Below are 23,144 nucleotides of genomic sequence, written 5' to 3'. Positions count from 1 at the left end.
CTGTGTGGTATGGAAAGTTCTAAATACAATTTATCCAGGGTTATTTGGTTGTAAGACTTTGCCTAAACTTCGTTTATCTGTAGTTCTAACTCCAGACAAAAGTTTCACCAAATGTCACGTGCCTCTTTGGCAGCAGTCCTAAACACGGTCTCTCCCAACGTGATGGGTATGGGAAGGAGCTTGCTTGCCATCATTTTAGGACTCCCAAGTTCTAGCGTCTCCAGTGTAGAAGGCATATCAGCTTATGCACCCATAGTTGATTTGGTGGCAGGAGACTAACTCTATATGTGACCCTGGATAGTTGTAGGTATATGCCGAATAACTCCATTTAACCGCGGTCTATAACCCGAATATATGGATGGCCATGCTCCGACAACCAGGATTTGTCGACTGGAGAAATTTAATTATTGGATTGCGGATATAGTTTAATGTAATGGATTCATGCTCCGCCTGTAACCTTGGGAGGCTGCTGTATTTAACAGTAGAAAGTCTTCGATCAATTTGCAACCCTCATCGGTGACGGTTCATCAACTCATGGATGCATCGTTACAACCATACTTTACCGTTTATACATGTGTTCATAAGTTGTAGTTGTACACTACATCTTCATGCAGGTGGACGTGTGTATAGATGACAGGAATGCAACTGCTCCCTGATCTCTCTCCAAACCATCAAAAAGTTGTGGAGGGAGTTTGGCTGAATACAGCAATTCTGCAGTGCTGCAATTTGTGAAAATAATGACTTCGTTTCAAATGGTTCCGTCACACGCGTATGTACACACGTGCGCATATCGACGTGCGAGACGGAGACCTGGGGTACATTAAATGAGCAGAGGTTTGCCATCGCGCCACAAGGTGGACGTTAACTTGTATTGTACGGTGTTAGCAGTGCCTTTATTAAAATGGCAGAGAACGTTGTGCATTGCTAGATGACCTAACCAAAATGGAGGTGCTAAAGTAACTAACATGGATGCCAGCTGCATTGGTAGTGAATGTCCACCATATCTTGAAACAATCCTGACGCGCCGACCTAATGGTCAGCAATGCAGCTGCTCGGACGTTAGATCCTGTTTCGATGCACTCTGAGCTAACTGGTCATTCAATAGAAAAGTGTTCTCGATTGCACTGCCTGTTGAATGGGGACCCTTGCTTTTTCAGCTCGGTCAAGTTAGCGATGATGCCTTTAGGCGAGAATGAGCTTGTGAGATCTGTCCAGTCCCCGAATTAGGATAATCTTCTGTCTTCAGAGAAAATGTCGTTTTGACCAAATCTCCCAACTAATTGGCTCTATTTTTTGTGTATATTTTGCTTATCTCATAAATTTAACTCATGCTTGTTTTTGTGCTTGTGATGTGTATGCAAGTACACCACGCATTGTAATGTATTGTCACTAGTAAAATGCAGAAAGTTATACAAGTTTGGCGAATACATTGTGTTGGCAGTTTATTTTCCAGTAAATTATGGACTGCTTTAAGGGAATGTGGAGGAATGCATTCATTTGGTGGAAACTTTTTCGCTCCGGTAAAAAAAAATGACGCCGTACAAGTAACTTTAAAAATAACTCGTGCGTCAAATTCACCTTTTATTTCTGAGATAAATCACGCGTCAAATGTTTATTTCAGAACAAACTATACAAATGTGCTTCAAATTATTGAAAGTTTAAGCAAAAGTGAGTACATGTCTAGCCTCTGCATACCTGTAATTGTAAAGGCAAACTTGCAATTAACAGAAAAACGCATGTTGTCTTATGACTAAGATATCGATGATGAAATTTGTTCAGGGTGAACTTGGTTTCCTCCTTCAGGACAGCAGCTCTTAATTGCTACAGTCAGCCTTAACCTAAAATTGTCACCAGCCACGAAATAAAACATGGGATTGAGGGCTGAATTCAAGCTGCACAGGTCTTTGGTAATGATGTAGGCTACTCTAATCACCTGATTGTCACACGGATGCGGTGGATAGAGAGTGAAGTACATCTTGACATTTCGCAATATGTGGTACGGCACAAAGCAAGTGGAAAAGAGCACCAGGGCACAGATGATGATCTTGACAGATTTTTCCTTTGATATTTGCCGACCTTGCATGCGTTCCTGCCGGAGCGCTCGCACGCATAGCAGGTAGCACACGAGCATAACCAGGTAAGGTAGCGTAAAACCCAGGACGGTGAGCACGAGGCTGTAGACGAACATTGTTGCGATGTCAGCGGAGTCTGTGAATCCGTGGCACCGCAAGTTGTTGCTGGATGGGTACTGAGACACGGACACGAACGACAAGAGGGGCGACACCTGGGCCAAAATGCACGTCCAGCCAGCGACGCACATCCAGAGGGACACGCGGTGTCGTGGCGAGCGGTGCCACTTCAGAGGGTGGACGATGGCTACGTAGCGATCCAGGCAAATGTAGACCAAGAGGATGATGCTGGTGTACATTTGGGCATAAGTCAAGAAGCGCATCAGCTTGCATGTGATGGAGCCAAACACCCATATGCTGTCATTTGCCTGAAAAGTTAAAGCAATGATAAATAGCACTGCATTAAATTCAAGTCAAAATATCTGCATCTCCCTGCTCAAAAAGGCATTTGCAATGCTCATCTCTACTGGCAAGTTTAGCTGCCCTGCCCATACTGCTGACACTTAGGCTACGCCCATTTTAAACATTTATAAACAGTTTGCCGTTAGAGGCTAACCCCCTTTTCCTGATGACGACTGCTTGTGTTGCGATCGAAACGTAGTTTTTTGTTATTTACTTTGAACCTATCTACGTGACTTTACCGAAATACCCAAAGAATATTATTCCTGCAGTCACGAAAGCTTTAAGTTAAAATTTTGGTACTCATTAGCTCCCCTGAAAAACTGATTGGCAGATTTGAACTTGCAACCGTTTGAATTTGCTCGAACAATAAGACCTTCCAGCCAGATTTTCTTCGTATAATATCAAGTGAAATATATATAAGTGGATCAATATCCAAATAAAAGTATATGATTTGTTGGGTTAGCCAAAATCAACTATAAAAAACTAAAAAAAAAACATCTTGGATTTTTTACCTTAAGGGAAAAATATGGTCTGCAAAAACAGAAGCACATGTTCACGATCGTCCAAATATTGCTAATGAGCCATTTATATTTCTGGCAGCAGTAATGCATTGGTAACATGCAGGAAGGTACTCGATAAGACAAACTAGTTTTCATATGGGTCATTGAAATTTTACACACGTGGTATGCACAATTAGCAAACGATACACTTCCTGAAATTAGACCTTTCAACACAGAATTGTAATACAAAAAAGGTTATATAAAACAAATGCCCACAGTTGCCCCAAAATGTGGAGCTGGTTGAGACGCTGGTGAAGAACTACGGCACAATGGGCTGTAGGATGTCCCTCAAAGTCCATATCCTTGATGCTCATCTTGATACATTCAAGGAGAACATGGGAGCGTACTCGGAGGAGCAAGGTGAGCGCTTCTACCAGGATATACTGGACTTTGAACGCCGCTACCAAAGACAGTATAACGAGAACATGATGGAAGACTACATTTGGGGGCTGATTCGTGAAAAGTGATTTACAGTATAATCGTAAATCTCGAAAAACTACTCACTTCTAAATATTTTGTAGTCATTTTTGAATTACTTTAGTATAAATACACGTTCATTTGTAATCATATGTTGTTATTTTCTGACTTTATGTGAGCGAAAATACAGAAATTCGCCCGTTTTCTCAAAATATCACTGTCCTGGTCACAAAAGCAAACTTTGTGGGGAACAATAGACATTTTCTATAATTTTTAGGCATAAGCAATTAGGAAATAACACTTAGAACCCAGGAACAAAAATTGTGTTACATAGTGTTTTGAGTGGCCACTGGATTAACCCTTGTGAGAGGCTGGCTGCGAAATCATGCGTTGGCACTCTGTGTGGTATCACGTTCGTGTAGGAGCGATCAGCACGCTGCACTATGAACCCGGCGACCCGAGTTCGATTCCCGCTCATGGTGGCCACCAACACCGGTGACGATTATCCAAACCTGTCCTGGGCCTCCCCTAGGTCGACTCAGCCTCAATTGAGTACCTGGTGCGGTGTGTAGTAACCGTCGCCACTAGGGAGACAAAGGCGGTCGGGCGTGGTGCTGGCCACCCACCCCCTGGTATACCATGCAGGTGCTACTAGATAACAGCACTTGCCCCAACATCCTGCTAAGGCTATATAACAGTGTGTCTTTCTTTGCATTACCTGGTACACGATCTGCATGGGCAGGGTGAGGAGGTAGAGGAGGTCGGCCACAGCCAGGTTGAAGAGGAAGACCGTGCTGGAGCTCCAGGTCCTCACGCTGCGCGCGTACAGCCAAATTGCGGTCAAGTTGCCGGGCAGACCCACCAGCAGCACGAGGCAATACATGGCTGTGTGGACATACTTGTCAAACAGCGTGCCCGTCTTCCCGCAGATGTCACTCCCGGCAGACTCGTTGATCTGGGCGTCGATCAAACCGGTGGTGTTGGAACTCGCCATGGCTTGCCCTGCCTTGACTGCCAAGCCCACTGGCTTGCTGGTCAGGAGGAGTAGAACTTGTGTTATCGAGTCGGGGCTGATAAGGGGGTAGAGTGGTTGGGGATGTGTAAATGCTTGGTTAGTGTGTGATGTCAACATGTGGCCGAGGTTGTTAAGCTTTTCAGAAAATCGTTTCAAGGTCTGTGGCCACTTAAATATAGCACGTTTTGTGAGTAGCACAGATCAAGGAGAAGTGCAATTGGGTTATTTTTCCAGGTCTTTTTTTTACTCAGTCAATGGACACCTCGAGATTTTAGCTACATTTACGTTGTTTTCAAATCAGTGTAAATGAAGCGCAATGTGAAGATATAAGGTAAAAATCTGATGAAATAAAATAAAAGTAGGTTTTACCCTTTCTAGCAACAAAACAGGTATTAAGATGTTCAAACACCACGTAGCAAAAGGTATCGAATGCAATTGCGAGTTCGCGTTCTAGGGAATGTTAATTTATTTAGATTTCAGGTAATTCGGTTCGTAAGTACGGATGTTCGTAAGTTAGGTGTTCGTAAGTACGGGTGTTCGTAAGTCGGGTGTACTATATATCTTCTTATCCTTTTAAATTTGATGAAAGCAACAGTTTTTTATTGTATTAAACACATCTGATGTAGTGTACTGTAATGATTTATTAATAATTCACAACTATTTTCTGTATCTTTCCGTTCGTGTATTTCTTCTCAGGTAACTCTTAGTAACCACGGAGCATCACATTTTCTGTTGACATTTGTTTAATAGGTGATAAGCTTGCACTGGGATCTGTACATGTAATATAATTTCTTTAATAATTGACAAATAATCTAAACAGGTATTTGACTGCAGTATTTTGGAAAAACAATATAATATATTTTTTACATGGAAAATCTAATCCTTGAAAAACTGCCAAAATTACTTTAGAGTATTTGGCTACTATAAATGTCCTTATAGTAAGAAACTTGGTTGAGCTATAATTTGTGGCCAGATCGCTTTGAAAAAAAAAGTTTGTTTTGTTTTAGCATCATGTACAAGATCCAAAACAATGAATGTGTAACCCTGTTTAACGCCTGCCTTCGCGGCAATGAGATGCCTTAGGAGGCAAGATGACACATTTGTTTGTAACAAGTTGTGTACGAGTTTGAGCATACAGTACTCCCATTTTACATGTGGAGGTTTCTTCATACACTCCTCTTTCCTCCCACATACAAAAACATGTTAAACAAAGACGGCCTACCCTTTAGACGTATTTTCAGGCGGCACTGTGCGATGTCACGAAACGTGCAGTGGAATAAAAAAAACACATCAGAGAGCTATAAAGCACCACGACGAAGACCTGCAATCATGATGCCTTTCATTCTGAAACAAGAGCCATCCGGGTCGTGCAAATGAGTTGGGCTTTTCTGTGTGTACAAAGTGGTAGACTCAATGATGTGTATATTGCCACCACTGGCAGTTGACTGGCAGAATATGGAAATTGTAGCAGCATATGGATTGAATGTTGCTATCGGGTTGTAAATTTGTTTGCATTGATTCACCGAGCCAGAGATTCAATGAATTGTTACGGATTGTCAATGGATTCAGGGTCACAATTCTATTTAAGAAATATTCTTATTAATCTTGCTTTTTCTGTTTAATTATTTGTATTTGGTATTTTTAAATGTCATTTGTACAATTTTCACGAGTCTAATTGTAACATTAGTAACGCTCATTATCTACTATTAAATCAGACTTCTGTATCTCTACGCAATAATATCTAGAATTTTCTCAGCATATTATAGACATGTTAACCAACAGCATTGGTTTAAGCAAGCAAATTGTGGAGCGGTTTTGACCTTCTGGGTCTCATCGGGACAGCCAGTCTGACTCAGCTGATATTCAATTCTAGATTTTATGTGAGGTAAAGAGCAGATGTGAATCTATGTTGTTACACTGGATATCCGCATATAATTTCCATAAATTATTACGCACACAATTTGATATACGGACCATGAGTGTGAATTGAGAAAAGGCTGTTCATTGCTTATTTTTTAAAATGAGATATTAATTGATGAATGGATGCACCATCACAATGCCTAGCCGTTTACCTACCAGTGACTGCACACTAAACGAGACTTCGGTCACTGGTCACATCAAAATGTATTATTGACACCATTACACATCAATGCACTTGGTAAACATTTACAACATGACATAGCTCTCACCAGCGTAGACTACGATTGAAAACTCATTTATTTAGAACTGTTTTTTTGTGTTTAGTTTGTTGTTCTTCCTCCGCACCTCCGATTCGTGTGGTTGGATATGTAAGGTGCGAAAGAAGTTCAACGCACATACATACAGACGATAAGGGACAGAAAAGCAGAGTGAGTAGTATGCGAGACTTCCTCTACCTTTAAACAGGGGTACCAAGCTCGCCCAACTGTGGCATGTAGAACTTGGGCACTGCTTGATTTCACATCTTTATTGGGCTAAACCTCGGTTTCTCAAAGTCCTTTTTGACATTTTCCTGTTATGCCAGATAATAAGGTAATTTAACATCCAACTGTGGATGTTGACTTTGCGACGGCTATGAGAATCTACTACAGCAAGGGGTGTGTGTGTGTGGTATAGCACCAGTGGCTATGATGACTTCTTGACCTGAACCTAAAATGTTTAGGGCAGTCGGCTGTCACGCATGTTCCCGCCTCCCCGATGTGCCTCTCCTTACCAATACCCCCCCTACCGTCCTTCCCACCATCACACAGGGTTATCCAAGCTCTGGTAACATGTTACGAGTCGGACAAATACCAAATTCTCCAGATTACAAGATGCACTTTTCTGTATGTAATTTCGAGAAAAAGTTGGGAGGAATGTATCTGCTAGGTGTGTGTGTGTGACCAGATTTGTATACATCTGTAAACAACGAGCACAAGTTTGGGGTTGCGTATTCGTTTCCAGAGTGTTTTATAATAGTTATCTGATTTCACAGGCATAGTCCTTGCAAAGCCCAAACAACTTACACCTAAAAGTGCACTGCTAACACCGAGAATATAATAACGTAACGCCACTGAGGATTCCTGATCAAATGTTAGAGCATTTGAGAGAGCATATATATTTATTCAAGGCCTCACTGAGTCTAAAGACAATGGTTTAGGTCAGTTCATATTCGGATGTTTAGACAATTTCTCAATGAAATGCATACAGATAGCTCAACAACCTATTTGTTGTACTGCACTGCCCACTCTTGGCCACCTTATACCTCTATAGGTTGGGAGTCTGATATATATATACAGCAACAGATCTGGTTGGGCCAGCTGGTAATGAAATATAGCTCAAACAAGTATATGCCCTTACACAACATAAAAACACAATTTCTCAAAATGCAGAGCAGACTGGAGCAAACACACTGCTCTCAGAATCGAGATCTAGAGCCACAGGCAGCTTTATAAACGTTTAATATCATATGGAATTAAAAATATATTTTTTTATGAGAGGGGTGAGTGGATTCATGGCAAATGAAAAAGGAGTGGGATACTGGACATCTTTGCCTGGTGCCTCTGTTAAGGTTAAACATATCTCGCCCAGGATACTAAGTCATGATCTTATAGAGAAATGGCCATTCAAGCCCTCACAGCCTTCTCCACCTTCAGGGGGATTACTTTCAAAATTTTACCATTGTTCTGATGCTGCTGGACCTCCTTCCTTTTATAAACACAACGTGGTTATTATGGACTTAGGCAGGATGCACTCAGGGCACTGTGATGCTTTCTTGAAGATTCTGTAATAATAATGGTTTCAAAGGGAGATAACCATGTACGGTAGTCGGCAACATTGGATGGGTCCAAGTCTTACGTTCTTCATGGGGTGTCACGGTGGTGAGATTTTAACTCCCTCGCCTGGTATACAGGATGGTTGTGCGTTCGATCCCGACCCAGACACCTGTATATTTGAATGTTCTCCCGTGGTTGCTGTGGTCCTGCCTGACTCTCTTGAATATGGAGCTCCCTCCTTTATATACATTAAAATAACTGTCAACTTTTGGTAATTGTTTTAGCTGCCCTTCAATAAGCCGCTGTTTTGTTCCTCCTCTGACATCCACTTTCAAAAGTCCTCTTCATGTTTAACAAGCCTCTGAAAGCAGAATAAATAAACGTTAGACAAACTCTTTTGAACTCAATCCTATATGTAAAGTTGAAGTACACATTTCAATATAAATTAAAAAACATGAAATATTACTTTAAAAGAAGAATTCACAGGAATATTCTGTCTGGCTTCATTATTTTTAAACATATGTTTTTGAAATGTAAGTCCACACAGTTATTTATCCACCGCTTTATAAACTCAATATGACAATCAATTTTGTAGCCATACAACTACAGGCATTCCTCTATTTACGAATACAATGCGTTCCTGAACAATGCTGCGTAAATCAAACATTCGTAAATCAAAACAATAATTCCCGTTATTTTAAAGGAAAAAATTAAGGCAAAGTTATCATAATGCAAGATAATCTGTAATTTGAATTTTCCCTTTACAATAATGAAACCATAAATTACGATGATAATAATAATACTTTACTGTAATAATGAAACTCACCTGATTCCTATGGTTCACTTAGTGTGTCGAGATGAGTGACTGGGGAGGAGGAGGAGAAGTGGCAGGTTGGTGGCTATCTTCTACTGGGGCTGGCCAGGATTCTTGGCTGGGTGATGGAGTTTGTGGCGTAGATGATGATGGTTCAGATTCGGAGGCAGGGTTTCCAGGAGCTACTGGTGCATGAGGCCTGACGAATCAAGCTAAGTTAAGGGAACATTCAATGCCTACCAAAGCGTTTTCCTTTCTCACGCCTTTTAATGATATCTGGATTCGTTAATGGCTTGCCTAGACTTCTTTACTGGAGTAATAGCTGGTGATGTTGATTCATGCTTGCTACTCATATTGAAGGGTGCTTGAAATACATGGCAAATAACACAACAAATGCAGACCCATGGGGGCACACGCTAACAACCGTTACACGAACTGGGAAGAAGAGAACTGGTGATGTGGGCACGCTGAGGTGAACAGTGCGTAGTACACCGATGCAGTACGTCGACTAAGGGGCTGTCCATAAATGACGTCACGCACCTGGGGGGGGGGGAGGGTCAGACATTTGTGACGATGTGTGACGAGGGGGGGGGGGTTTGAGAAATGTGACGTCACATCAAAATGCGCAACTTTAAATATAGACAACACGTTCTACTTAATTAAATAGACTTTTGATAAATGTTTTCTCCTACAACATCAGAGTGCAGCGGCACATTAAATATGCACTACAATGACAAAAGTTTAAAGCGATTTGAAGCATGTTTTATTTTGGGGGGGGGGGGGCAGAGTTTTGTGACGTCATAATTGTGGGGGGGTCTGACTTTTTGTGACGCCGTATGACGACAGGCGGGGGGGGGGGGGGGTAAAAAATCGTCCAAAATAGTGTGACGTCATTTATGGACGGCCACTAAGTCTACGGCTCGCAATAAAAGTTTCGTAAAACGAAAATTCGTAAATCGGAAGTTCGTAAATCGAGAAATGCCTTAAAATGTTCTCATCGGAATTAAAATCAACGTTTCAGAGTATTTGTTCCCTATCGCCTTTATTCTTCAACTGATTATGTAAAACATAATGGGACCTCCCTTGCCAGCATCAAAATATAAGAATAGGGTTTACCCTTTCTGGCAATAAAACAGGTTTTAAGATATGAAAACACCAAATTGAAACCTTTTTCAAGGAATCATGTTCGCATAAACCACATGTATTATTGCCTATTCCTTTTTCATCATTATATACTTACTTTATTTTTAAGGCAGTGGCATTGATGATTTGTTTTTGTGATTGTGCACCACTGTCAACGCAATAATTTTTTTTAATCGTTCAATATAACGCTGACTGACCATTCAGAAAGCAAAAATATTTTACAGGCGTTGTGTCGGTCAGTTGAAATGCCACAGTGGAAATAGAACTGCAGGGGGCAATATATGAACGGTTAAAGTGTCGCACAATAGTTGGCTCGTGCTGCATTGGTTTTCAAGTGCTATGTTGGTCTGCCAAAGTGTAATTTTCATTCAACAAATTTGTGTTTTGTCACGTGAAAGAGGACCAACTTGGTTTATTAATTTGTTCGCCATTGTTTGTTTTTGCAATTATTTTGGGTGTGTTCACTTTTCATACTGTATTTGTTAAATAGCATTTCGTTTTTAGTGGCATTAACTTAACAATTATGGATCTTAAAAAATATTTGTTAATTTCACACACATTGCAGTTTTCGTGTCGGCTGCTGTAATCGGTTTCTTCTGATTTAGTCAGAGCGGCTCATAGTGCATTCAACCAATATTCTGCTCACCTAAAACAGCACTAAGTCACATCTACCATTCATGGCTAGCCATCGAACAAAGACGGTCACCGCATCGCGCGCTTTCAGATGCCCTTCTGCATCCGTCTGAAACTCTCATTGGGGAAGCCACTGGAGGCTTTGCACTTTTAAATTGAGATCGAAAACTAATTTATTTAGAACTGCTTTGTGTGGTTAGTTTGTGTCCTTCCCCCACACCTCCGATTTGCACGGCTGGCTACGTACGGTGCAAAAGAAGTTCAACGTACATACATGGAAAGTCACCTGCATACACAATTATCATTCTGGCCCTACATTGGAAAGGTTTAATAAATCACACATTGCAAAGACAGTCCTCTACTGTAAATAGGCCAACATCAACATTATGAAATATTGTGTGTGAGAATAAGGGAGTTGGAATTGGGTACATAGCCTTGTCAAGCTGTAGTCAATGCTTCCGAAGGCTATTTAATTGTTAGGGGTGATAAATGTATTGCTGGCTTTGTCGAAAAATGTAACACTTGACCACCTAGTTCCTTAAATAATAATTATCATCAAGCTCAAGCCAGACACCCAGAAACATCCGGAGTAGATTAAATAGGGAAAGAGATCGATGAACCTATAGCTATCCCATGAACATTATACACAGCGATAGTGGACGAAATGCTTTTAAAAAGCCTGCAGTGCGTATGCCCCAACACTTACGCAGCATTAACATTTAACAAATCGATGGTGACACGGCATTGTTACCGCAATGCATCGTCGCTGCCCATACCGTTCTGTATCCATTTAGCATGCATATGACCTTGCCCAAAACATGACACAATTACAGATATCGATGTTGTTGGCCAGGAACATGTTTTTGTTACTACACATGTACTTACTACTTCTTCATAGCAACATATATATGTGTGTATTGAAATCATATATCCAAGCCCATTCCTATCCACAACCCAATTCGCGCGTGGCTGAGGTTCAGCTATTCAACGACACCTCCTCCCCGATGGGGGACATGGTCACCAAAAGAACAAGACCTGGCCACGACATCATCAGCAGCAGCAGCAGAGGGGGGGTTGGGGGATGATGATGACGATGATGAGGATGACGGCCGCGTGAGTGACAGCGCTGCACGAGGGATCGTCCGTGAGCTCATTGCTCACGGCCGGGCAGCAGGGCGCTGTGCAGGGGGGGACTGGTGGAAAAGCAAAAATCGATCCGTCCGCATCCACCCCCGAACCCACAGCAACATTACCCCGTCCAGCAGTGAGTGAGTAGCGTGAATGACTTCCCTCTGCTGCGTCGTGGCGGCTGGGTTAGCGCACGCTGCGCGGAGCTGCTGTCATTGCTTGGTGCTCATCTCGGGATGCAACTTAACACCCTTGGCGTTTGTTCGGTAACCTTTAATTCGTCTTAAGGATGCGTTGTTCGTGCGCGCGATTAGTTTGTTGTCCGTCCCGATTATCGCGGTTGGTTACGTACGGTACGAAAGAAGTTTAACAAACCTGCATACAGACTGTTTTATAGATGTGTGTGTAACAAGACAAAGATCCATTCTAGATTTGAAGCTTTTGTGACTGCAAGGATTCGATATTACTCTTTGTTTTTTTCGGTGAAGTCACATAGGTAAGACAATCAATAAAATAAATGAAAACAACTAAATTAAATCCGAAACGTCGTGATTTAATTTAGTTGTTTTCATTTATTTTATTGATTGTTTTACCTACGTGACTTTACCGAAAAAAACAAAGAGTAAGACAAAGGTCACCTGTATAGCCTCGACGGACTGTTGGGGCAAGTGCTGTTCGCGAGTAGCAGCGTCAATGAAGGCCGTCACTGTGGCACACGAGGGGGGTGGGTGGCCAGGCACCACGCGGGGGCCGCCTTTGTCTCCCCAGTGTCGATGTTTACGCGTAGCACGAGATACTTATTTGAAGCTGAGTCGACCTAGGGCAGGGGTCGGGAACCTTTTTGACTGGGAGAGCCATAAAAGCCAAATATTTCTAAATATATTTCATTGAGAGCCATATAGTATTTTTAACGTATAATAAATTAAATATGTCTTGCTTTTAATGCGACTTCTGGTGCTACATGGTTTTGCTGATGGCCTTGTAGTCTGGTTGAGCTTCATGCAGGCGTGACCCGTGCAATTTATCCTCAAAACTAATTTCTGTTTACTTTAAAATGACACGGTATTATTAAGCAAATATCACAAGTATTTTAAAATCAGTTCCAAACTGATTTTTTTTTCAACTCAAAAATTGTCTGGGAGCCATATGCCGTCACTGGAAGAGCCATATATGGCTCGCGAGCCATAGGTTCCCGACGGCTGACCTAGGGGAAGACCAGGATCGGTTCAGATAATCGTCGCCGCTGTTGTAACAAGCTTCGAAGTGGGTGGTGCTCAATATCCGTTGGTAGCCCTCCACCAGTGGTGGACATTCCACATTCATGTGGTTTTTGAAATTGGGGCAGACAGAATTTGGTGGCTTGTTTATGCTTGCAAATAGAGGACTCTAGTACACATACACACACGTAGTACACACACACACACACACGTGTGTATGTGTAGTAGTACACACACGTGTGTATGTGTAGTAGTACATACACACGTGTGTGTGTATGTGTAGTAGTACACACACACACACTCGTGTGTATGTGTACCAGTGCCGGATTATCGTCGTAGCAACAGTAGCTACATATGCTGCTTTCAAGGGCCCCGCGCTAAATGCTTTCAATCTATCAATTACGGTTCAGTGATTCTGCACTTGCTCTATTACTACAGTACCATACTGCCTTCAACTTTTACGAACGACTGCGTATTTAAGGTTAGCGATTTGTCTTATTATCTGGCTGTATAGCAAATTTAAAAAATGCAATTACTTTACTGTGCAAGTAAAACAAATTATGTTTTAAGATTAATGTTTGTATTATTTATGGCCCCTTTATAACATGTGCTCCAGGCCCCACACTAGCTCAATGTGGCACTGGTGTGTACAAGTCAAATGAAGTGCCTCTCGTGCCTCCATGAGCACTTGGCGGTGCTCATCTCTGCTGCTCACAATGAGCCAGTGGTTGGGAATCCCACGTTCTATTCCTGCAGCTTCTCTCTCTCCTTCGCGGGGTGTTCATCTCACACACAGGACGGCACTGTGCTCACGACGGAAGCTGGACCAGAGGGCAAATAGACCCCGTTCAGTGCAGTATTTGGTTTGAGGACCAATAATAACTCTTCTCATGTACCAAGTGAGATATCAAGTCATCGGACCCTGTGGCGATTACATAAACACCACTGCTGCTACAACTCTCCCGATTCCATTATTATACTCTAGATGAAAATTAGGTTTGCGTGTGTATGTATATATAGAGTGCACTTATAAAGGTGTATCTGTGTGTGTACATCGAGTACACTTATAAAGGTGCATGTGTGTGTGTACATCGAGTACACTTATAAAGGTGCATGTGTGTGTATACATAGAGTCCACTTATAAAGGTGAATGTGTGTGTGTGTATATAGAGTACACTTATAAAGGTGCATGTGTGTGTACATAGAGTACACTTATATAGGTGCATGTGTGCCTTAGCTGTACTCCAAATCAACCTCGCATTTCCCCTGCAGGATCCTGCAATGCTCAAAGGATGTAGCTTAACATTCAAACGACATTACAGTACCGCAGTGTTTGGTTTGCAAGTGAGTTAGATGAGTAACTTCAGAACTTGAGCTGTAGAGAAGCCCGGTTGACAATGTACAGTGTTGGAACATTGTCAGGGTGTAATCTGAACAACGTGTACCCTCCACGTTTGTGTCAGACACGCACTTTTATTGCACTTGCCGTGTTGTCTGTTTATTATAGCTGACTGTGTATCTCTGCATGGAGCTGCACATTCGGTTGTTCGGGTGCCTCAGTGGCGAGATGTTAACTACTTCGCAAGGTATGCAAGATATCGTGGGTTCGATCCCGACCCTGACGCCTGCTGCTGTATATTTGGAGTTTGCGTGTCTCTCTCCCCGTGGTCGTGTGGATTTTTCTCCGGGTCCTCCGGTTTTCCCCTCCACATTTACAAACATGCTTGTAGAGTATTTGGCTGCTATACATTTCCACATGATAAGCAATGTTCGTTGAGCTATTATTTATGTCCAGATCGCTTCTAAAAAAGAGCTATACAGCTCAGTCGGCCTTACCTGGTAAACTAAAACATTTTTCGTTGTTTTTAGTGTAAGTAACATCCAATGCATATTGACACCTGCAAAGTAATTTTCATTGTAAGAGGCAGTTGAGGAAGACCATCTTTAAAAAATGTTTTATATATATAAAGTGTAATTTTTCTGTTGATATTGTTGAAGGTATATTATCTTTGTGAGTGCCACATGGTGGAAAACGATGGATAGATAATGGATGGTGAGACATGGATGAGGCCAGGAGGTGAAGTCAACAACATCGGTGTGACCCTCATCCCAAGTATATTTGACCTTGGAAGAAACCTAAGGCGACGCTATTACAGCAAGTGGCAAGTTGACAATTGCAATGCCATGAGTGCCACTGGCTGAGGAAATGGGTACACGTTATGAGACCTGAAGCCACATGCCATTGCAGGAAATCAGTTATTCCACCGGTACCGAGGAATGGGAAATCATCTCACCATCTCTCACTAAACCCGCCTTTCGTAACACCACCAGGACCCACCGTGGACTCCGTACAGAACCAACGAACACTGGCTCAGCACATTTTGAGAATCAACTGATCATAGCAACCTTCTGAAAATAGAATAATCATCGGCGGGATGCAGTCCAACTTGGAGTCATGTTGTTTGTGCATCATTCAACAGGTTTTATTTGCTCTGGAGTTAGGTGCAATGTAGGCTGAACTGTGGTATGTATATACAGTACTGTGTCAGCAAGTGTTATTCAACTGGGAGTCTTTGTCAGTCTTTACACAGCTTGAATGGCTTGTTTCTGCAGGCTGTATAGGTCAGCACATTTTTAAGAGCTATGTAAGTTATTGAAATCAAATTGACCATTAGAATGTGCTGCGTGGCTGAGTACTATCAACATATGGATGGACACAGCCAAAGTATGAGTAGGAGAGTGCATAGATGCACTGCAGTGTATGAGAAGGTAACTGTGGCATGTGTGCCAAGCAGACTCTTCACCTCTTAGAAAGTTAAACAGTATTAAGTATAGAAGTAGGCAAATTAAATCGTATATATAAAAAGCTAATATTGTAACAGAAGAAACCAACGTTTCTAAAACAAATGCATTTTTTTTAGAAAATGAAATTTTTTTTAAACTATTGTGTCGGTGGAGGATGTCTTTTTGAGACGTCTTTTTCAATAACAAAACGTGTTTTTGAGCAGCTAGTGCCGTTTGCACAAGGACAGACTTTTCTAGTGGTTCTAAATTGGCTATGGGAAATATGCGAAGGGTCCAACCATTTAGTTATTTTTGTAGGTACGCAAAAATATGTCAAAACTTGACCCCTCCCCCCCTCCTTGTACGCACGCGGACTTTTTACACCCCCCCCCCCACTTGCGTACTTACGCCTGACCCCCCCCCCTCCCGAATCCTCTAGAACTGCCGCTATTTAATCCACGCAGAAACGATCAAGGATGAATAATATTAACGTGTTTAAGCAACAGATAGTCCATCGCCGGACTATCTAACTCATTTGAAGGCCAATGTAGACAAATAATTATCGAGGCTTTACCCCCCCCCCTCCCCCCGTTTCCTATGCGTACGCACATTGTCAGCAGACCCCCCCATACGTACGCATTTAGGTTAACCCTCCTCCCCCCTCCATGCGTACGTACTAAATGGATGGCCCCTAAGTTGTATTTAGAATGTTATACAGTACTGGTATGTCCTGTAACTCTCTTCTGTAAATTCTGTCATGAGCTTCTTTGTTCACATTGCAGAGGATGGTCCACTTCGATAATAGAGGTGGGATGATTCAACCCACCAGCAATTTGATTATTTTCTGTGATTTAGTGTAACATTGTGGTGGATGGTTGTACATACCTCCATTGGCTGCTGGGTTAATATTAACCCATTACAATATACGAACGGGAAAAAAACACGTGTATCTTTACACACGTTATTCAACGCACGTATCATGAACTCATTAGTCAATATTAATTGAGTGATCTCTACTGCTCTGTAGAAATCCTGTTGTGCTGCAATTACTAAGCAGTTGTATGTGTGTGTGGGTGAGGATGGAAACTGCAGCACGATAGGTGTTAGTCAGTTCAACACTTTCACGACCGATATTAAACCCGTTAATTACAATTCCAACCAGCCACAATTCTGGCTTAAGCTTGATGAGGCTGGTTGTAATTACCAGCGAAACGTTGTACTCGAATTGTAAATGTGGGTTTACTCTCCAACATGCCGGTGTGCTGAACTAGAGTCCAATTGACACGTTCTGTTTACTTGACAAACCTTACTAATTGGCTGTGTCGGGTGGTGGCGGGTTTAACGACACATTTATCTTTTTATGCGATCTAACCGAAAAAAAAACAGCAGCACGAGAGGTGTTATCTTGATTTGAAGCTTTCGTGACTGCAGGAATCCATACTCTTTGGTTCTTTCGGTAAAGTCACGTAGGTAGAAAACCCTGTTGTGATTGTCTCACCTGATGTCGGTCCTTTGTTTTGCGATCGAAACGTCGTGATCTATTATTTTTTCTACCTACGTGACTTTACCGAAAGAACCAAAGCGTCTAGGTGTTATCTTGTTTAACGATGATCTAGGATGTACCAATTTTGAATATTAAATACAATTAGTTTTTTGATAAATCATCTAAAAAACAGTATTTATTTTCTTGCAACACGGCGTACAATGGACAATGAGCTGAGCACAGGAGCCAATGTGGGAAGAGGGACAATCAGGTTCAGAACAGGCATGGTTGAGAGTTGGTGAATCACATCAAGGTCAGAGGCATAGGTGGCACAGCAGAGTGGTCAGTCGGGGTACACTGGCCGCCACCCCTACCTGGCAGACCAAGCGAGCGAACAAGAGACTGTCAGCCCCAGTGGAAGTCCCTGTGGACAGGATGTAGGAGAAATGTACTTAATTCTAACACGTAATTATAATAGATAAAATAACTTATAGCAACCAGAAAAAATACTAGATACAGAAGCATAAAATAAATCAGTTATAAACAGAATTGCTCAGTGGGGAGACAACGTTGCCAAGGGGGTGGGTTTTAAAAGTGCTGTATAATCAGAGGCTGGGATTCAAAACAGCATACTGAGTGTGTTCAACATATTTTAGTCCCAGACTGCTCCAGACAGCAGCGCTATGCAGACTTCCTAAAACCCCAGGGGATGATTGTTGGGCTTCTACACTCTACAGAGGCAATCACAGTGATTGTACATCACAGATATCAGTTCGGCACAGAGAAGGCAATCCCAAGCAACAGCAGAATCGTGTTGGGTTGAAACGACCAAAGTTTGAGGCTGGCAAGTTCTACTTCTTCTTTCGTTCCCAGAAGTCTGTAACGCATGTATGTGTCGTCACGGTTATCATCAGCCATGATCAGTCATCTGCGGAATGAAGCCATCCCTCACAATCCCGTGATGCAACAGTCTAGTTCCTGCAAATGATCTCATGTCATCACTCCATCTCCTTGGTGGACGAGCTCTCAGGTACCATTTCACCGTCAGTTTTGACCTTCGAGTGATGTGTCCAAGCTCATTGAATTTCTCTAACTTATGAGTGTTCTCTTACATGCATATGTTCTCTCAGCCATCTTTCCATCTCTCGATGTCGTTCCACTATGCTCCTTTCCATGATATGTAAACTTTTACATTTTTTGTTATCCATGTTCTTTGTCAATGTTCATGTCTTTTGTCGATGTCATAGCAGGTCATATACAGTACACCTATTGCAGACTTTATTCTTGAGGTCCATTGGTATGGTGCTTTTCATTACTAGCTTCAGTTTTCTACAACAAACTCAAACCTGCTCTTTATTGTATAACTTAAATCCCAGTTCATCTTCAATGTCTGGCCTAGGGATGCATTTGATACTTGTGTCCCTCCAACACACTTCTATATTATTATCTGTTTTGCTGATAAAAAAGTATTGAGCACCACTATTCAGCCTTCGTTATAATTATTTTTTATAATTTCCATCACTGATTGGATTTGGTTTAACACGTAGGCTTTCGTGACCAATATCATCCATAATACAGTTTTTTTGGGTTAGATCGTGTAAATATATAATTGTGTCGTTAAACCTGCCACCACCCGACACAGCAAATTAGTAAGGTTTGTCACGTAAACAGAACATGGCCAATTCGTTTCTAGTACAGCACACCGTTGTGTTGGAGAGCCAAACCACAACATTTACAATCTGAGTACGACGTTTCGCAAGTAATTACAGCTAGCTTCATCAGGCGACAGCCAGATTGGTGGAGAAGCCCACCTGTTTCGTTCCTTAACTATAGGCGTAGATGTGATGACAACACTTGTGCGCTCTTCTTACGCGAGATTGGATTTGCATGATTAAAACTGCATTGTGTTACTTTAATTGTCATGTCAAATCAAATATGAAAGGTTATTTGAATCTCACTTGTCCGTTGACACTCCAGTGCTACCGTTCCTGATATATCACAGTAGAACTTAATCCTGTCGTGTTTCACATTGTGTTTGGAACTGCTCTCAAATCTAAACCCTATAAAAAAGATTTATATTACTTTAATAATTTCATAAATGTCAGGTCTTTGCATTTTCAACATCACAAAGCTTGATAATTTAATTAAGCTGTATAGTAAATCATCATCTTATAGTAAACAAATACAATTATATCTCGCATATTGTAGGTATTTATTTGTTTGGTGTCCTCTTTACTATTGGTAAATTGTATGCCTAACGCGGTTACTGAGCTAAACCATGAACTATAATCACAACACGTACAATTATCCCGACTCAATATTCTATTTTGTGTTAGCAGTCTTTTTACATCACTGCTGTAATTAAGTTAGTACGACGTTGCTTTGATATGTGTGCCGTTCACACAATACGCTGTGTGATTCTGACTTTTGAAATTTGTGTTTGAGCAACACTGCCAATGAAGTCCATTAAATGTTTGTTCCATTCAATGCAGTATAACAATTTAAAACTTGCATCTGGATATTTTAACGATTGGTGCACTCCTGCCCTTAGCTCCACCTCCAGTGACCCCAGCCCCAGTAACCTCAGCTCCAGTGACCTCGGCTGTAGCTCCGCTTCGGCTCAGAAGCACAACGTAAAAAATTATGAAACTCTGCTCCAGTTCCTGGGGCTCCGTGCCGGAGTTTGGCCAACCTGAGTCTGTTGTGATGTTAACCACATTAACGCAAATACATGAAGAGCACTTCCTTTAGGCGAGTGGTTCTGAAACTGTTATGGTCCGCGGAACACTCAGCCGATGCAAACGTTTCTGTGGGCCACCCAGCCCCCCACACCCCTGGTAACAAAACGCATTCACTTCTCTCTCCATACCATGAATACAAAATGATTCATATTACAGGAACATTCTTATTTTTATGAAGCGAAAAGGCTTTTTTTAGGGGTGACATTTAGATCTTAGGGTTAGTGTAGTTTAAACAGGGTAGTTACCTCACTTCATTTTTTTTGTATTAAATAGCATTAGTATAATATGAATTAATGTCCGAAACAAAACGTAGAAACATTGTCATGATTGTCCGGATCAACCTGCGTTTGCATCACAGCCCCGTGGACCACCTGGAGGACCGTCCCAGGCCACGGGAGGTCTGCGGACCGCACTCTGAGAACCACTGCTTTCGGATATATATGCTGTCGTACATTCATGAATGGCATTGCATTTTCTAGCGTGCGTATGTATGTTGAGTAATGCTTGCCATACATTTTCTGCGTTAATAGTTGTCCAGGTGACACACATGTTGCTTCTAGGCTTTGTCGGATCTGGCAGTCTATCAGGAGTATACTAAATTATTAAATGCCTTGCTTCAGTTTCAGAGTAATCGCTGCTGTGGCCCACTGCTGTTAAATATTTAAAGTCACCTAATGAGGCCACTACATTGAAATTACGAAAATGTAATTTATAAAACAAATACGTTATATATTTCAGCCATGTACTCTGCAGGATTTACGACAGTGCTTGAATGCCATTCTCAAAGTCAATGTGATTGTCTGCCCAAATGAGCATTGAGGCGATGCTCATCTGTTACAGTCCTGAGCCAATGGTGGAAATTTCACATTTATATAGCAGGGGTGAGTTTACCAATAGGGGGCAACCTCTGTTGACTTCCCCGCAAAGTGGAACTGTATTCATTTTCAATGACTCAAGAGTACCACATTTCTAAACACAATGCTTTAAAAAAACATCTTTGGTATTCCATTTGGTGTTTACAACTGCTTTTATACACATCATCAAAGGACTTTATTGTTTTTTCTCTGCACAGGCCTATATCATTTTGGTGGTAGACCTTTGTTTTTTTTTGGTAAATAGAAATGGTATTCCAACTAAAATAAAAAAAATGCAAACAAATCACACGATTACAATAACATGTGATGATCATTTTAGCAGAATTGAAGATAATAGTATTTTCCCAATTGTATTTCAATAATCGTCTTTGCTTCATATGATAGGGAGAATTAAGAATCAATGATTTTAGAACAGTGCCTTCCCCGTGTATTAGAGAATAGCCATGGAAGGAGATATCACGTAACTACTCCTTACAACTCTTAATACTAGATATTTTACATGCCCTGCTTCACTCCAATGTTCATCACATTACAGTCAAACCAATATTTTACATTCTAAGAGGTTGAATTTTTTTTACCAAATGTGATCAATCAGATGTATCATAACAGTTTTGTTGTATGCACTCATCAACTTGCTCAACTAGAGAACCAAGTTTAATCACGGACAGCTGTCAGATTCAAACCGAGGTGTTAAGTGCAGCTCACTCAGTGTTCTGCCTTCTGCCACCAGTGGCACGATATTTTTTGTCAGATAAGTACTGTACAGTATAATGCTTATGAAAGCATCAGAAACATTTCGTGTAATTTTCGCGTGAAAATCACATCGTGAGCATTCTTTTAAGTCAAACTAGTGATGTGAACATGGGCCGGCAGGGTGACATGGTGGTAATACTTTGTGTCTCACAGAAGGAAAGTCTGTGTTCCATTCCTGACATAGTCGCCTTTGTGTGGAGTTTGCAAGTTCTCCCCCTAATGTGCATGGGGTGTTGGCCAAACATCCAAAACGCAAAATTACTCAATTGCAATGACACGCCACAGCATCGCTCCCTGTTGCAAAAACGTGGCAGAAACCTGCTGAAGATGAGTCCTGAGACTCAGTGAGGCTCTTCTGAGGTAAAGAAGCGTACTAACAATGATGCATAAAATAATACTCGTGTTAAATCTCTAAAACGGAGCAGGTTAATTGATCATAAAAAAATATATATGTAGGTTGCACTACCAAACAGTGATGTGCATTATAACTACAAGGCAACTTTCAAACTGCTTTTTGTGTTTAGTTTGTTGTCCTATCCCCACAAATCTCTGATTAGTATGGTGCGAAAGAAGTTCAACATACATGCATACAAAAGTGTAATATAATTGAAAATAACTTTTTAAAATTAGTAAGGCTCTATCACTGGCGAACGTTTTGCGTGCAGAATGTTAACATAGCAAAATGTGGGACAAAGAATATCTGCATAGTCAAACAATGACATGCATGCATGCTTGTGGATATATAAACATTACACAGAGAATAAACTGGAAAATCACACACCATAATTTCATCATTAATATTTTTATAAATATATATACTATCGGCTCTTGGACATATACGCTTTATTATTTTGTGAAAGTGACTTTTTATCTTGGAACTGGACATTTTGCTTTTGTTCCCTGCACAGATTTTGCACACATAAAACAAGTTGCAATATTCGTCGTGGCGAGAATAAACTAAACCCGTGTTCGATCTGCCAATGTGTCAACAAAGAGGCCAGTCTCGATCCAGCACGTTAGAGGCTTCTTTTGTGAAATGGGATTAGAGAAGGATAAAATGGTGAATGTGCAAAAACATTTGCTCGTGGAAGTCACATCTGCCTTGCCTATTAATTTAAGTACATTACAGCAGTGCAGTATATGTTTAGGAAAACGTGTCCATATTTGTTCAACATACAGTGTCTTATCGACAAATACATACAGTACTGTACTGCAATTACAGTACATACATATTACTTCTTGTAAAAACAAGTACATTGCAGTTAAGTGTTACATGCCAGCCTGTGGTTAAATTAAAACTGGAGTATAACATATGG

General features: G+C 41.3%; 2 protein-coding genes across 7 annotated transcripts in view; one reads left to right on the top strand and one right to left on the bottom strand.

The window, feature by feature from the left end:
* Positions 1-1,680: 1,680 nt before the first annotated feature.
* Positions 1,681-4,502, bottom strand: LOC133346324 (P2Y purinoceptor 1-like). The gene is made up of 3 exons (XM_061557819.1): positions 4,227-4,502; positions 1,934-2,497; positions 1,681-1,695 (listed from the first exon to the last, which is right to left on the bottom strand). The coding sequence occupies exons 1-3, from the start codon at positions 4,500-4,502 to the stop codon at positions 1,681-1,683; spliced, it is 855 nt and encodes a 284-aa protein (XP_061413803.1).
* A 7,694-nt stretch (positions 4,503-12,196) lies between these two features.
* Positions 12,197-23,144, top strand: part of LOC133346416 (uncharacterized) — a 187,844-nt gene continuing 176,896 nt past the window's right edge. For all 6 annotated transcript variants that reach the window (XM_061557959.1, XM_061557956.1, XM_061557957.1 and 3 more), the window contains exon 1: positions 12,197-12,241. In XM_061557959.1, the coding sequence (XP_061413943.1) occupies positions 12,212-12,241 (30 nt within the window). In that variant the 5' untranslated portion in view covers positions 12,197-12,211. The remainder of the gene's footprint in view (positions 12,242-23,144) is intronic.

Source organism: Lethenteron reissneri, chromosome 24 (genome assembly GCF_015708825.2).
Source record: "Lethenteron reissneri isolate LAM-NWPU_2019-01 chromosome 24, ASM1570882v1, whole genome shotgun sequence".
Classification (NCBI taxonomy): Eukaryota; Metazoa; Chordata; class Hyperoartia; order Petromyzontiformes; family Petromyzontidae; genus Lethenteron; species Lethenteron reissneri.
Note: the sequence above shows the minus strand (reverse complement) of the source record. Positions and strands in the feature narration are given on the sequence as shown.